This window comes from Kwoniella pini, chromosome 11 (genome assembly GCF_000512605.2).
Source record: "Kwoniella pini CBS 10737 chromosome 11, complete sequence".
Classification (NCBI taxonomy): Eukaryota; Fungi; Basidiomycota; class Tremellomycetes; order Tremellales; family Cryptococcaceae; genus Kwoniella; species Kwoniella pini.
Window position 1 is genome coordinate 1160276 of NC_091726.1, and position 15045 is coordinate 1175320.

At 37.9% G+C, this 15045-nt stretch overlaps 8 protein-coding genes across 8 annotated transcripts; 4 read left to right on the top strand and 4 right to left on the bottom strand.

Annotated features, from left to right (window-relative positions):
- Window positions 1-1823: 1823 nt before the first annotated feature.
- On the bottom strand, window positions 1824-2782 carry I206_107786 (iron donor protein CyaY; the record flags this gene model as incomplete). Its single annotated transcript, XM_019157830.1, has 3 exons — window positions 1824-2072; window positions 2316-2439; window positions 2565-2782. 3 exons carry the CDS (start codon window positions 2780-2782, stop codon window positions 1824-1826), a joined length of 591 nt encoding a protein of 196 aa, XP_019009470.1.
- A 739-nt stretch (window positions 2783-3521) lies between these two features.
- On the top strand, window positions 3522-5599 carry I206_107787 (uncharacterized protein; the record flags this gene model as incomplete). Its single annotated transcript, XM_019157831.1, has 2 exons — window positions 3522-5366; window positions 5429-5599. 2 exons carry the CDS (start codon window positions 3522-3524, stop codon window positions 5597-5599), a joined length of 2016 nt encoding a protein of 671 aa, XP_019009471.1.
- Window positions 5600-6494: 895 nt separating this feature from the next.
- I206_107788 (uncharacterized protein) lies at window positions 6495-7057 on the top strand (the record flags this gene model as incomplete). The annotated part of the gene is made up of 2 exons (XM_019157832.1): window positions 6495-6800; window positions 6869-7057. 2 exons carry the CDS (start codon window positions 6495-6497, stop codon window positions 7055-7057), a joined length of 495 nt encoding a protein of 164 aa, XP_019009472.1.
- Window positions 7058-7404: 347 nt separating this feature from the next.
- Window positions 7405-8176, bottom strand: I206_107789 (uncharacterized protein; the record flags this gene model as incomplete). Its single annotated transcript, XM_019157833.1, has 6 exons — window positions 7405-7476; window positions 7567-7642; window positions 7746-7779; window positions 7847-7904; window positions 7984-8083; window positions 8157-8176. The coding sequence occupies 6 exons, from the start codon at window positions 8174-8176 to the stop codon at window positions 7405-7407; spliced, it is 360 nt and encodes a 119-aa protein (XP_019009473.1).
- Window positions 8177-8631: 455 nt separating this feature from the next.
- Window positions 8632-11405, top strand: I206_107790 (uncharacterized protein; the record flags this gene model as incomplete). The annotated part of the gene is made up of 5 exons (XM_019157834.1): window positions 8632-9025; window positions 9102-9418; window positions 9525-9877; window positions 9962-11084; window positions 11166-11405. 5 exons carry the CDS (start codon window positions 8632-8634, stop codon window positions 11403-11405), a joined length of 2427 nt encoding a protein of 808 aa, XP_019009474.1.
- A 58-nt stretch (window positions 11406-11463) lies between these two features.
- I206_107791 (uncharacterized protein) lies at window positions 11464-12238 on the bottom strand (the record flags this gene model as incomplete). The annotated part of the gene is made up of 3 exons (XM_019157835.1): window positions 11464-11844; window positions 11905-12025; window positions 12096-12238. 3 exons carry the CDS (start codon window positions 12236-12238, stop codon window positions 11464-11466), a joined length of 645 nt encoding a protein of 214 aa, XP_019009475.1.
- A 275-nt stretch (window positions 12239-12513) lies between these two features.
- Window positions 12514-13548, top strand: I206_107792 (uncharacterized protein; the record flags this gene model as incomplete). Its single annotated transcript, XM_019157836.1, has 3 exons — window positions 12514-12625; window positions 12710-13340; window positions 13413-13548. The coding sequence occupies 3 exons, from the start codon at window positions 12514-12516 to the stop codon at window positions 13546-13548; spliced, it is 879 nt and encodes a 292-aa protein (XP_019009476.1).
- Window positions 13549-13652: 104 nt separating this feature from the next.
- Window positions 13653-14857, bottom strand: I206_107793 (uncharacterized protein; the record flags this gene model as incomplete). Its single annotated transcript, XM_019157837.1, has 2 exons — window positions 13653-14514; window positions 14610-14857. The coding sequence occupies 2 exons, from the start codon at window positions 14855-14857 to the stop codon at window positions 13653-13655; spliced, it is 1110 nt and encodes a 369-aa protein (XP_019009477.1).
- Between the last annotated feature and the right edge of the window lie 188 nt (window positions 14858-15045).

Genomic DNA, 15045 nt, shown 5'->3' on the forward strand with positions numbered 1-15045 from the left:
TGGCAGCTTGAGTCTAGTCGTACAATATGCTATGAATATATTAAAGTAATAGTGAAAGTATTTAGATTTGATACGATGGGATTGATTTGTGTTTGATATCGGGAATGACGCGTGTATGGTGGAGGGCTTAGAACGGAATAGTAAGAGTGTAATACCCGTTTACTTTTACAATAACAAACCAAAAAGGCAATTGAAAGCTAACGTTAAATAACCGTTACCGGAATGAGGACCTTCTTGTCCTAACGTTAAGATGAATTCTTATCACGATATTAAAAATCAAATGGCGATAAGTGACGTGCCAATTCCTAATATTTCTAATGCATAATTAGCATTGAAATTATGATCCCATATACTAACACATAATTGAAAGTGATTCTTCAATATCGTACCATTTACAGCTAACTCATCTCACGCTTGATTAACTCTTCGGCCGCACAATTCCACAATCTATCGATCAAGTGATATTTCCGATTCGACCAAACACCTATTTGAAGTAATAAGTTAAAACTTTCTACAATTTACGAAATAACCCGGAGAAATCTTGTTGGAAGGGAGATAAGGCAATCTTCATACTGTGGTCCACACACAAAAGCTTATATTTTATGCAAAGGCAACGCGTCAATTGTCTGTATATAAAATGCGATTGCTTTCTATTCTTATCTATCAAATGACAATTACATTCGTTGCGACCTGTCATACCTCATTGATCCGATAGCATTCATTATGTTTGTGGGTTCCACTTGACTTGTAGTGTTGGTCCAATCAACTACAAAATCCTCAATTAGACTTGATTACCAGCTTGATTGATGCGCGGTAAGAACTTCATCGACCGATTAACCCGGGAAAATGTAGAAGTGGGGATATGATCGAAGAAGCGATGATCATCGGTTCTTTAAGGCACAATCGCCGAACCAACTAATTTGAAGCTGTTTCTGACGTAAATTACGAAAACAATTAAGCTGTATCTACATATATGACAGCTACTCTATTTGAGAACGTACCGTGCATACCAATTATATAACCAGCAACAAGCCAGTCAATCTTCTTGACTATGCTTTATTACGATCTTCTGATATATCATTGACCAAGGTCCTGATCATCTCACTTCGGTAACTTCGTTGGTCTGGGCATGATAGCTGACTTCAACAAGTAGAAGGCTTTAATCTATCAATTTCATTTTTAATTACAATTCTGATGGCTATAATTTCCTTTTCAACCCTACTAAAGGTATCGTTATGACTACCGAACGTTGATCCGATCCGAGAGGCTTTGTTTTTGATATGTGCAGAGATTCTAGATGATGAAGCTGACTAACCCATGAAATGAACCTACCACGCCTTTCTTGTTATTTCCAAGAACTCGCTTAACTATGGTATGAAATCAAGTATACTCAGCCATCCACTATGAAAGCAGACATTGAAGGACGAGCGGATTTTTGATCGAATCAAAAGGCTCTACCCTCAGTCACTGTGAGACCAACGGATGTCTTCTCACGGGGATTCTTTCCCCCTATATCTGGTGAAGAATTCCTCTAATGATATCCGCATCCAGTACTTGTTTCGAATACACATTCACTCGGACAAAATTGTAGCGTACTGGGAGGGTAAAAAGGCAAAGTGATGTCTAGTAAAGAAACAGTCGAACCGATATTGATTTTGGCTGGTAAATCTTCTTTGATTTTGGCTGGTAAGATCTCCTTTGGCACATGATGGGATGAAAACGTATTTTTCCGATCGAAGACCTTTCTATACATGCAACATAAATTGAAAGGGAGCATGACTGTACCTGATAGTTCGTATACTTAACAATGATCGTTATTTGTACTATAATCCAGTTCCTTGCCACCCTTCTACATCCCCTCCAGATTTTTCTAACAACCTTTTCAATTCCGATTCTACAAGTTCCTTGAATTTCACTTCATCATTTCTATGATGTACCCATCCTTTCCCTGTCTTATAATCGAATCGCGATGGACCTGAAAACGGGGAAGACATCCATATTTGAAGATTTGGAGGTTGTTTATTGATTACATATGTTCCATTTGGTGGAAGTGAAAGGGTCATTACTCCGGACTATCGAAGAGTAGGTAGATATATTGTACCGAAGAATGATGATGACAATGAGATGAAGGGTTTTTGAAATGATGGTTTGAAATCGTTGTAGATAACATGGACAGTATGAACAGAAATTTGTTCGAGGTTTCATGTAGACGATTTCGATATAGCAGTTGGAAAATTGAGAACAATGGTCGAGAAAGGTTTGGAAGTCAGCACACGTATCTGAGACTTCGACTAAAGTTTCAAGGGTAGACTCACACTATACTCCACTTCCCAATCGTTCGCTCCGAATTCTTCTACGTATATTTCCAAATTCTCATGTAAAGTATCCATATCTCTCTCTGAGACTTTTTCATATTCTTCGGGAGATAATGTAGATGCACTGATAATGGAGATAGCTCAGTATATCAGGTTATGGCACCAAGACATACATCAAGTCGACTGAGAGAAAGATAATAGCTTTTGAAGTATTGTGAATTGTTTGGGCGATATAGGAAATGCACTTACGGTTTTTCGCCTTGTTCAGTATACCTTCGACTTGAATTTGAGAAGTTTCTAGTTTTGAGAGAAAACGATGAAGTTGAGTGTGACGGTATACTTGATCGAAACTGACCGAGATGTATGTAATTGGGTGGGATTATGGTATTGTTATTCGGCCTTAACTTTTGCGTGAAAAGTCGAAAAGATTTGAGCGATTGCGTTGCACGAGAAGACGAAGGAATCATATTGATGTTGATGTACCGAGTGAGTTCCTAGTATTTATGTCGTTATTACATACAAAGAGTCAATACTGAGCTTGAGTCGATTTATTTATAAATGATATTGAAAAGTCTGACGAATGTCGAATGAGGATGTGATGAATTCACTCAACTTCCGGAGCACCTCATCGGTCGAAATATTTGTTATCCGTGCCTTGTGTGTTATTCATGTGGCAACGCTTAATAATGAGAAAAATCTTTAGGATTTCATTTGACATGCATACTTGGATGTTGGATGCACGGATTGCGCTCAATTAGACCGAGTACTGCTGAAGATGATACGCAAACGAGGTAGATGTCTTTAGACGGTCGGTAGACATGTCTAAATGAGCGATTGTGCGGTCATTCTTGTCATTCTTGTCATTCTGCAGCTTCCCTCCATGTTTGACCCTACAACAAATTACTTGAGCGGGCAAGTGATTCGTCGTGCAGACCAATTTTGCAGAACTTGTGATTCGTGCATGTTGGTACTTGCTATGCTCGTAATGATTGTCCCAAAGCGAGTTCAAATATGACTTAAGATGAAACCTTCAGGCTCATCTGTGGACGCTTTGACCACCGCGTATCCCATACACGGACACACACAGCACGGGCCCAAACGCGTCCTGATGAAACCAAAGATCGGGTCGCGAAGTTCAAAGGGATATTAATTCTGGTGCTGAGTTTACATCCTCATCATCTCTATCAGCACTTTTGTCACCTCGTTATGTCAAGCGAAGGACCACCTTTCTCTCCTAAAAAGCAAGAGACAGTGCAAATGATGTCTCGAGAGGACATTGTGGTGAAACCTCCTGAAGAGCGGGAAGAAGTAACTCATTTAGGGTGGAACAACCTTACCACATCGGAAGGTGGTACGGAAAATCCCAATAACCTGAACGGTAGCCAACTTCTTCCGATTGAGAATGATGAGGACGGAGAAGTGCAGGATGAAGATCAAATTGATGAATTGCTTTCTCCGATCTTAGGAGAAATGTCAATGTTGGAACAGCAAGAAGTATTTCACAAAGACATCAACGTGCTTAATTCTGTAAATAATCAAAGCCGGGTCGATGGTACACCCAATGTGTACACTAAACAGCAATCACCGAACCACGACATACCCGAAACTGTTCTCACTCCAGTGATCTCAGATGACAAGAGAGACTATATAACTTCCATGGCCAGCGAAGACCAAGCTCATCCTCACCATACAACATCTTCCAGCAAGATCCCATTATTCGATTCATCATCACCTTCGCCAATCTCCACAACACCGCAAACATCTTTACCAGTGAGCCGATTTCCAATTCCAAACAGAAGACCAAAAGGATGGATTTCATCTCTTAAACATCCTAGAGCAGTATCTACTTTATCCAATAAGGCGATACACCTTGATCCTCCTAGATCAAGTAGTACTTCCGATGTACCTCATTCGACCTCTGATCCCATCAATACTGATTTAGAGCAACCCAAGCGTATCTCTCACCCCATTGGCAGAGTCAGCTCTATAAGGGTAGACCAACAAGCTATAAATGGTAGAAGAGTATCAGGCGCCATGCAATATGCATTTCAAGAGCATCCACTGAATAATTCAGGAGAACATCAAAATGAGGGGAATTCTGGGGATCTCGAAAATCCAGTTGAGATTGATACCACAGAATTAACAGCCGGAGGAGAGGGACATGAAGCAGTTGTAAATGATGAAGAAATTGAATCAATGGAGGCTTTATCACCTTCTGAAGAAGCTCGAATACGATACGAAGTTGGGTTATCTCAAGATCAAGATGAAATTTGGATGGAATACGTTAGAAATCAATTATCCACTTTGTTTCCTGATTTCTTCGGAGCGAATCCTGAGGAATTAGGGAACTTCACTTCTGAGCAGGAAGAGGCAGGGCTTGGAGAGGAAAATGTCGAGTATGAGGAAGAAAGAAGTAATGAGGGATCTGTTATTATTCATTCAACACCTTCTTTTGAGATTGACAATCTTCCAGACTTTTCAAGATTATCAAGCGAAAGATATCATAGGGTAGAATCACCTTCCATCCGAAGAGATAATAGTGCTCAAATTGATCTATTCTCCATATCCAATGATAGATCTTTTGCCACTTCCTCGACTGATATATCTTCTCTTGCCACTCCACCTCTTAGGAGTAATGCAGAAATGTTAAGAGGGAATGTCGTTTTACCGAATGTCAGAGATGAGATTAGTGGATTAAGGGAAGAAATTGAAAGATTAAGAAGCGTTGTGGGTGATTTAGCATTCGAACTCGGACAACAACCTCAGCCTCAGCAGGAGATTGTCGTCCAGCAGGACGGTTATAATAGCTTAGTAGGTGACGGCAACGAAGAAGATTCAGCAGGAGCTCAAGAAGTTCTGGAAGCGGAAGAGGGAAATCAAGAACTTCAGAATGATATTGTTGAAGATGTGGAAGAAAGAGATATAACGGAGCAAAGAATGAATGAGAATAGCACACCTCTCACTAACTTTACACCGATTCCACAAGAAATATCGGTAACAGCAGAAGGAGACATGGTCGAAACAGTCGAGCTTTCGGAATCTTACATGAAGGTCAGTGAGAGACATAATTCACTTGCGAATACGCATCATAAGCTAATATCAAGATTTCATAGACCGCCCATACCTCAGCAAACATCATCAGAACACTCCATAGAGCGATGCATGGAGATGACGTTAAGGGAGTCAAAATGAATAAAATCCCACTTAGTTCCGACGCTGAAGTCTTTGATGCAGCCAATCTCGAGAAGATTAAGGACTGGGTAGAAAAGAAGATGAGAATCTGAATAGTCAAGTTTGAAGTCAGATACTGCTTCAATTTTAGCCATACACATGCATATACCTATTGCAGAATGAATCAGCCATTTACCTTTATATAGCTTTAAAATCACAATACATAGACTAGAATCGAAGAACGCCACCTCCGCATAAATCTTAAGATTAGTGCGGTAAGTTAATTGAATGACCCTAGATTAAAATGGGGGTTATATCGTAATTCAGGGTATTCTTTTTCTAATAACGGAAACAATCAATGTTCTCACTGTACGTACTAAATGATCGACTGCGAAAAAAAAGAGAAGATTAACTAGTAGATTTAGTTAGTTGAATTTGATTTACGCTAATCATAATAAATTTATGAATATAGTACCGAATTTATGGTATAGTATGAAACTTTGGTGAATTGCGACACACCTTATAAATGTATAGGTGAATACGAGAAAGTAAAGATGATTTTTCATTCTTTTGTTGTTTTTCTCATTTCTTGATACTATAGTTGTGTTTGTTGAGCGTTGTTCGTGGATATATACAGTGTCGTCACCATCAATCAATTACAATCCATCAATCCATCATTGAATTCCATCAGTCAATCGATCGATCGATCAATCAACTAATTTACCATCAATCAAATTATTAGTCAATCAATCCATCAATTTCACCTAACTCACAGACTCTTGACTCAGACACCTATCCGATCTGTACCTTGTTCAACAAATCGATGTCTCATCCCGGCGCATTGGCATCATCTTGTCATAAAGTCACAATCCATATTTTCGCCCAGAGAGACAGTCAACATTTCACTTCATAACAACAGCCATCGTTACCCTACCAAAAAATCTCCCCAAACAGGCCTTCATAAAAACTAGCATTTTCTCTCCTAAATTCTTTGCAAAGTTTATCAAGATGCCAATCATATTAGCTTCTTTGGTATTCGCCATCACTTTGGCAGCTTTACCTTCTACAGAACCTCAACCTGATGCCAATGAAGAAGCACAATATATAGCAGATTTGAAAGCTGAGAGAGAAAGATCCAAAAGAGGAACAACTAAGAGGGGAAGAGACAGATTTCAAAGTAGGGAACTGTTTAATTCAACAACACATACAAACTCGAATCAGGAGTCGATTTTTTTCGAACGTCAAGAAAGGAAAAGAACGGAAAATTCAGATATGGGTTTGGGATTAGGTTTAGATTTAGACACAAGCTCACAGGTTAGTCATTTTCATAATCAATAGTATTGATTATTATCAGAAAAACTTATATATTTTGTATGATTTAGACTATTTCAAGATCTAGACCTACTAGACCTAGAATAATAAGTGATATATATTCTATTCCTAATAATCAATTCAGACATCTCAGAAGATCATCTTCTGTTCCTTCTTTATCGACATGTAGTTCAACAGAGACATCTCCAACCAATTCGCCAGGCAACTCTCCAAGACCATGTAGTACGATTTTGATGTGAGCCTACAGAGCCTTATGCTATATCAGGTGGACTGGATCTATCAAAGATGGTCAAAAGAAGTGTTTCATTGTCAATTAGATGGCTGAGTTTGCTTGAAGGGGCTGGACCCGATAGGGAACTTGGAAGGAACCAATGGATCAGATATACAGTACTTGGCATGTATAGACGGGGAATAACTGTATCAACATCAACGACATATAGATATTTTATTCATTGTACTATACCTTTGTAGCTAAAAAATAATGAATAATTGGACATATCTATTGAAGTGAATGAAATTATATATATTTCACCCTGAAGTCGTCACTCTTTTATAGTCCTACATTACAAAAACGGATGCTCAATATTCATTGAAGGAAAGTTTCAAGTCGCTTCTTGTCTAATATCTCATCTTCGACTAGACGAGCAGTCTCCTTTCCCTATATAGCGAAAGCAACAAAAGATTAGTAAATATAAGCCATTGTGTGATTCTTGTATATTCGGGAATGAGATTAATTGATTATACGTACATTTTCTATTCTCAGGATTGTAGGTATACTTTGAACATTCCAATCTACTCTAGCTTTATTTTTAGGTGTCCTCCATCTTGAAAAAATCACCAAAAATTAATCAGCTCAATGATGTTTCATATTTCCATTATGAACAAAATTCTTGATGTGAAATCAATCAATTAAAGAGAAAAACATACTCTGATACTGGTCCAACCCAATATATTATCGCTTCTACAAGAGTTTGTTAATAACATTTTATATTCACACATATTATTCACACATATTACTTGACACTTACTTGGTTTATCTTGTCCGTCGAATGTATTTTTAACAGTTTGTTCAACATCCCTGCAATCCTAAAAATCAACCGACCATGAGTATTTGTAAGCAAATATTGATGATTTCTGTATTAGATGAGCTACAATCCGGACATACAGGACACCACATTTGACCATTGATTATGTCTGAATAGAATACTAAATATGATACAGGCGGTGAAGTTGGTCCATTTAAAGAGTTCATAACGTGCGGAAAGCTAAGAAATACCAGGGGGAATCAGTTTGGTCATAGCTTTGATCGTCTTCAAGAATCAAGCTGGAATAGCTCACGGGTTTGCTAATAAAGGCATTATAATGAAAATGTGTTAATTGTTTATTTTTGAGCTTGAGCTAATTATACTGTGCAGCGTTATCCAAAAGCAACGATGTAGATGATTTGTAGCAAATATTATCTCTCTGATTGTTGGAAAGAACACCTAACATGGGTTTGTTTTGATTTTCGGTTATTCACTTTTTGACTTGTTATTGAATTCTTTAATTGTCTTCGCGTAATAATTAAGATCTTTCTCTATTACTTAAATCCAATTAGTATACCCATCGACTATAATATGCTCTTGACTGTATATCGATATCTTAGCATATACTGATTGATTCTCCTTGCTTATAACACGAAAAATCACGCTTAGTCACAGCATATCGTGTTACTTCACCATCTATTACTCAGCAACCTATAGCCAGACGGATCATTCCTTTCTTCCATTTTTCAAGTCCTCGTTATCTGTGTAATTATCTTATGATATGAAGGATGTCATCTATCAGACGGATTCAACCTCGCCGCTCTTCAACTTCTTATACAGATGATAATTCGAATACACATATTAATGCCATTGCGTCTAGTTCGAATACCAAGAAAACGCGAAATACATCATCAAATCTAGCTTCTAATGAAATCGTAACGGAAAGTATCAGCGATGACGAAACCAATCAAGCTGGACCTTCTAGACCCAAATATCCTGGCTCAGAAATTTCTGATGTTGGAGATACACAGAGTATAGATGTAAAAGGAAAAGGAAAAGCAAGAAACTTAGTTAAACAACCCGAACGAAGAGTTTTACCTGCTCGTATTAGGCGTTCAGCAGGAGGAGGAGAAGGTATGAGAGAAGTTGAAGAAATGATTATGGACTGGCTTGAAAGATGGGGTGAGTAAATGTTCATATCTTAAGTCATTAGCAAACGAGCAATCCGAAACATAAAGTTAACTTAGAATCAAATCAGGCGAACCATCAACTACACCTCCAGATAATTTACCCATATATTTGACTTCTATACCTCTTTCTTACGTTGATCCTCCCACTTTCAAAGCAATAATTCGACCAGAAATGACTATAACACATACTCCAACACGTAAGAAATCTATAATTGATATCGGAATACAAGGAGAAAAGGAAAAGATTGAAGTTCCAGATTGGGTTATGATTAAACCTGGAGAAGATGATCAAGAGGAAGCTAGAGAAGAATTAAATTTTGGACCTAAAGGTGTTACAAGTCCTATTAAACGTTTGAGAAGGGGTGGTATAGGTTTAGCTGATGAGGTGAGTACAATTTTCGATAATTTGAGCATTATCAAAATTACTTTGAATTCGAAATATTTGATCTATCTATGAGGGATCCAACTAATTGACTTGCATTTTATTGTAGTTGGAAGAAGATACTTCAGATTCATATTATATCAATTTACATCGTAAATATGAGGTATTTGAGAAAAGACAAAAAATTAGAGAAAAAGAAAAATTACAATTTGAAAGATATAAAATGAAATCAAGATTAGAATTATTAAAGAATATTCCAAAATTGAACTGGACAGTAATAGTCTCAACTATACTTCAACGTGTTTCTCCTACCAATTCATCATCAGGAAATGAAGATGTATGGTTAAAAGGAAAAAACAAAATAAATGAAAAGGGAGAAGATTGGTTAAAACGTCAACTTATTAAAGAAGGTGAAGAAGTTATGAAAAGATTTGATGAACTTTTACCCCCAGAACAAAGAAAGTGAGTGATAAAGGACCCCATCTAATGTTAGGTTTCTCGATCTGGCTCAGTATGCTCATAATGTCTCCTTTCGTAATCCCCTAGACCTAAAACATCAACCTCAACATCTACTTCGACACTTGGCCGATCCAATTCTCGCTTATCCACCCCTTCCAGAGCCTCTCCTTCACCTTCTCTGACTCCTCCGCCTCATATCGTTCCAGCTCGAGTTGCTGCTCTTCGAGATCCATCCACTTTATCCAATGGTAAGCGAAGAAGGCGCTCGATGGGAGCTGAAAAGCACTCCGCCTCAGAAGTAGCGGAAACGCCATCGAAAATGACTAAAGGGACCAGGAAGTCAACAAGGGTCGTGCGGACGTATGGTGACAATATGGGTAATCCCGGCGGCGTGGATAACAAAGATGTGATTATTGTTGATGATGATCAGGAAGAGGAACAAGAAAGATTGGAGAACGATAGTGATCCGGAAGAGCTTGAATCGAGTCAAGAGATCATCAAGCCCACTTCTTCGAAATCGCGCAGAAGTATGCCAGCGACTAATCACACTCATGAACTTCCGGCCGCCATACCTGACCCAGTCAAGAAACCGACCAGTATCCCTCCTGTTCCAATCAAAAACAAGATTATCAATCATACGCAACAAAGTATAAAAGCCTTCTTTACTCGACCAAGCACGATTTCTACGGTAATACCGCCATCATCAAATTTAGTTAAACCTATCGCCATTGCTCCTAAGACACCCATTGCTTCCAAGACTTCCATCGCTCCTAAGACACCCATTGCAGTGGATCAACCCACCTCCAATACGAGTACTGTCAAACCTAATCCCACCACCAACCACACTAAATCTACGACAATTATCAAGGACATCACGACCAATCCTGTCGTCAAACGCGAAATCTCTTCGACTTCGGAAGTACACACCAGACACGCAATGATCATCCCTCGACCCATGACCACTTCCCGTGTGCCATGCCTTATTGAAGCAGCTTCGAAAAGAGAGTCACTGCATCACTTCGACAATGTACATCTATCATCATCGTCCGATTCGCAAACCGATATGATCGATAAAAAGGTCATCTCCAATCGACGGCAGCCACAACCGATTGCCAGATCGAACGATAAGAATGTTGGAGCAGATATTGAAATCAGAGAAGTGAAACCCTTTGGAGTAGCTTTACCAGGTAGGCTAGAATGGCAATCTGAGGTAAGTGTCAGATAAATTTTGATATTTTCTATTTCCTCGAAGAAGTCTGGAAAGTCAGGCTGATCTGTTACGATGATATAGTTCACAATAAGTGACGAAGAAGATTTTTGGCCAATTATAGCTAATAGGAAACACTCAAAAACCAAGTCTAAATCATTTAATGATCATGAAATTTCAAATGGAAATGCTACACCACAACAACCACCTCGTCTCCCACCGTCTATAGTAAAACCCGTACAAATACAGCAGGATAACACATTTATCCTGAGTCCTGAGGAATTTGAAGAATTAGAAGGAGTTGAACAGGCTGTTGTACTGTAGTTATTTATTTTACATGATATTAGATTTACAAAAGATGCATTTCAAAGTTCTTTGTAATCTATATTATCTTTTTATCGTCGAATGTGCCCTTTTGAGATTGAGGAATATCGTTAATGATTTCTTCGATGAAATGAATGAAATGAGGAATGATAAAGGATACAATTATAATTGATATGAGTATAAGACCGATTGTAGGTAAAGTGGTTTGAGGTATTAACCCTATTATAAGTGGTTCTAAAATGATTTCAATAGATGTATTAAAATAATCATTGTCATTTTTCATTTCGAAGTTTGATATTGAGTACGTTTTATTAAAAGATATATGTCGATTTAAAAATTGTCGTAATTTTGTATGATTCATTTTAGGTGATAAAGATTGAGAGGAAATTGTAATTTGAGAATTAGAATTAGGTTCAGATATTTTAATTTTAGTAGGTGACTATTTTCATAATTCACTTAAGCATGAAATCGAGAAAAGGTTTCAAAGATGAGAACTTACTGATCCAGGCCAAGATACTCTTATTGTCCATTTTGAATAATCATCATTGAGATTGAGGAAGAATGTTCTTGAAGATGAAGAAGTATTGAGAGTTGTTATTATGGATTCAGAAGGGTTAAGTCTATTATTGATAGATAAATTCACAGGAAAGGAGTCAGTTGTAGATATCAGTCTTTTAGCTGTGTACTCACGTTGTATATTGCAGTTGATTGAGGGAAGGCACTTCGGTAGGCGATGACAATGGGAGAGGTAACTGGAAATTGATGATTTCGGTATCGGCCAATACTATTCCAATGAGGGTTATCATCAGTAAAAGGGAAGATAATAGCCTCATTTTCACGTTTTCCCATTCGCATGCTGAGGTAAGCATTCGTAACATCGAGAGATGAAAGATAGGCCTTATAATCGTAACGGCAGAATCATTCGAGTGGACAACTCAAGTGGAGGACGGAATCAAATCTCCGTTGTGTAGACACAAAGTATTCGAAGCTCATATGCACCAACATCTTTAAATGCTATTGGAATTGTGCATTTAGTTCTGATCATTCATTTGCTACCACCAACAAATCGAATCCCACAGATCATCTCCCACCTCGTGAAAAGCTTAACATGGACGCAAAATCATTATTACGTGCAAAAAAAGCTGAGGCTCGAATCACTCATCCTTATGCAGCTTATAACGCTGCAGGAGTATTAAGATGTTCGATATGTGCTGTACCAGGTAAATCCAGTTCTCCTTGTCGATAAAAAATAGAACCTCATGATGGATTCAAATTCAATCGCTGATGATTTTCACCATGCGTAGTCAAACAATGGGATGCACATCTACTCACTAAACAACATCGTCAATCTGCTGCTCGTGAAAAGGCGCAACATGAAAAAGCGAAATCTACCCCTGCAGCTCAAATCAAAAACACTAAAAGACCTTTATCCGATACATTAAATACTACTGGAGAATCATCAAAGCGAAGTAAGACTGATCAAATTCAAGCTCAAGATGAGGAAGAAGATGAGGATAAACCAAATTTACCTGCTGGTTTTTTCTCTTCTGGAAATAAACCAAAATCACCTTCACCTGAGTTAGATGATGAAATTCAAGCTGGACCTTCAACAAAAAATGAACCTACAGGAGATACAGAATTAGATGATTTCTTGTCTTCTTTGAACGATGATTCAACTATATCTGTACCAACAACGATATCCAATACGACGATAACAAATTCAGGATTAACGAATGGAAGAAGAAAAACCTATAAAGAAATTATACCTTCTCAAACTTCTTATGAAGCTGCACCTGTACGCATAATACCTATTGATGAATCTTTACCTCAACAAGAAGAGGAACCTGAAGAAAGTGAACAAGAAAGAAAAGAACGATTGGAAAGGGAAGAAAGGGAAGAGATAGTTGCGAGATTGGAAGAGGAAGAAAGAGCTCAGTCAGTTTTATCCTTTATCTGTCATTTTAGAGAGAGAAATATTTACTGACTCCATGTTGATCCACTATTCAGGGAAGATGCAGATTCCAGAGTGGCTTCATTGAAAGCACGTATGGAGATGCTAAAGAAACGTAGAGAAGCAAAAGCCGCATCAAGTGGTTCAAAGACCAAAGCAATGAAAAGTACAACAAATACGAATGGTGCATAGCATATTTGATCATCAAATCGTTAGTTTCATCGTCATCGTTATTGTATAGATATAATGCTATAATGTATGTTATAAAAGGTACAACAGAATTGTTGGAATGATAATCATTCTCGTTTTAAACCAAAACCACCCTTTTTTCTCTTTTTATCTTCATTGATAGGTAATTCTTCACCTTCTTTAACACCTAATTCTTCATACCATGCACTGACATCTTCTCCAGTTTGTTTTGCATAATTCTCAATAGCTTCTAAAGCTTCAATTCTCTTCTTTTCAGCTTTAATAGAATCAATTCTACCATATAATTCATCTTCTTTTCTTTCTTTCTTCTTTTGTTCTCTTTCTAACTTAAATGCAAGTCTACGTGCTTGTTGACGTTGTTCAATTTGTTGTTGTTCAATTATTTGTGATTGTTGAAATTTCTCTTCTAATTTTACTGCTGCATCCCATCTAGCTTTAGTTTCTTCATCCATTTCAATTAGATTTTCTTCTTTTTCCTGTAATGTATCGATTGTATTTGATGATGAGTCCACTGATACCTGATTCAGAGTATCTAAAGATGCACCTCTATTTGCTTCCCATGCTTTCTGCATTCTTTTAGCTAATTCTTTAGCTTCTTCTTCATCTGATTTTTCATATTCTTCTAAACCAAATCCCTCATCATTCTCCTCTTCCTTTTGTTTTCCCTTTTCATTCGCTGATTCGATATCAACCCCTTCAGAAGTCTCAGGGCGTGGAGGTAAACTACCCATTTTCCAAGCGTATTCTGTAACGGTTGTTTTCGGTATTCGAGGAGAAGGTACAGGTTCTTTCAATCTTAATGCTGTCCTTTCATCTCTCCTTGTTAATCTCATAGCTGTTGCTATGGCTTCTTTCCTCTCTTCTTCAGTTTCAATCGGTCTTTCAACTCGTGCTTTATGAATTAAGCCTTGTGCTTCTAATGAAGCGAGAATCGTTCGTTTCAAAAAGCTACACATAAGAAGTCGAAACATTAAGCAATAGCATGAAATAGACTCGGATGGATTGACAATCTAAAGAGTAGTTTGAAGGAGAAACTGACTCACTTCATGGATTTGAATGGATGTTGAGGATAAGGAGCAGCAGGCATAGGTACCCAAGGTCTTCTACCTTCTCGCATATTACTAACTCTTTTCATACGTATTCTACCTTCTTTATCTATCACATGAGCAGGCTGAAGTACTGGACGTAGGTGTTCTGTAGCATTTTGGTATATTTGCTGACTTGATAAATGCGGATTTTTGGAAAGAAGGGATTGAACTATTCGAGTTGCCGAAGAAGATTGCCGCGACATTATGAGACAAAGAGCTTTACGAATTCTGTTTTATAGAGGTATTCCAGCCCGTGGCTGCCAAAATGATAAGGATTAGGTATCTGTCTGGGTTAGAGGATTCGTAAATAGTAATAGCAGGGAGTACGAGTATGGACGATTGCGTCCAACATTTATTATTGTAAAGATCAAGTCACGTGATCATTCTCGAG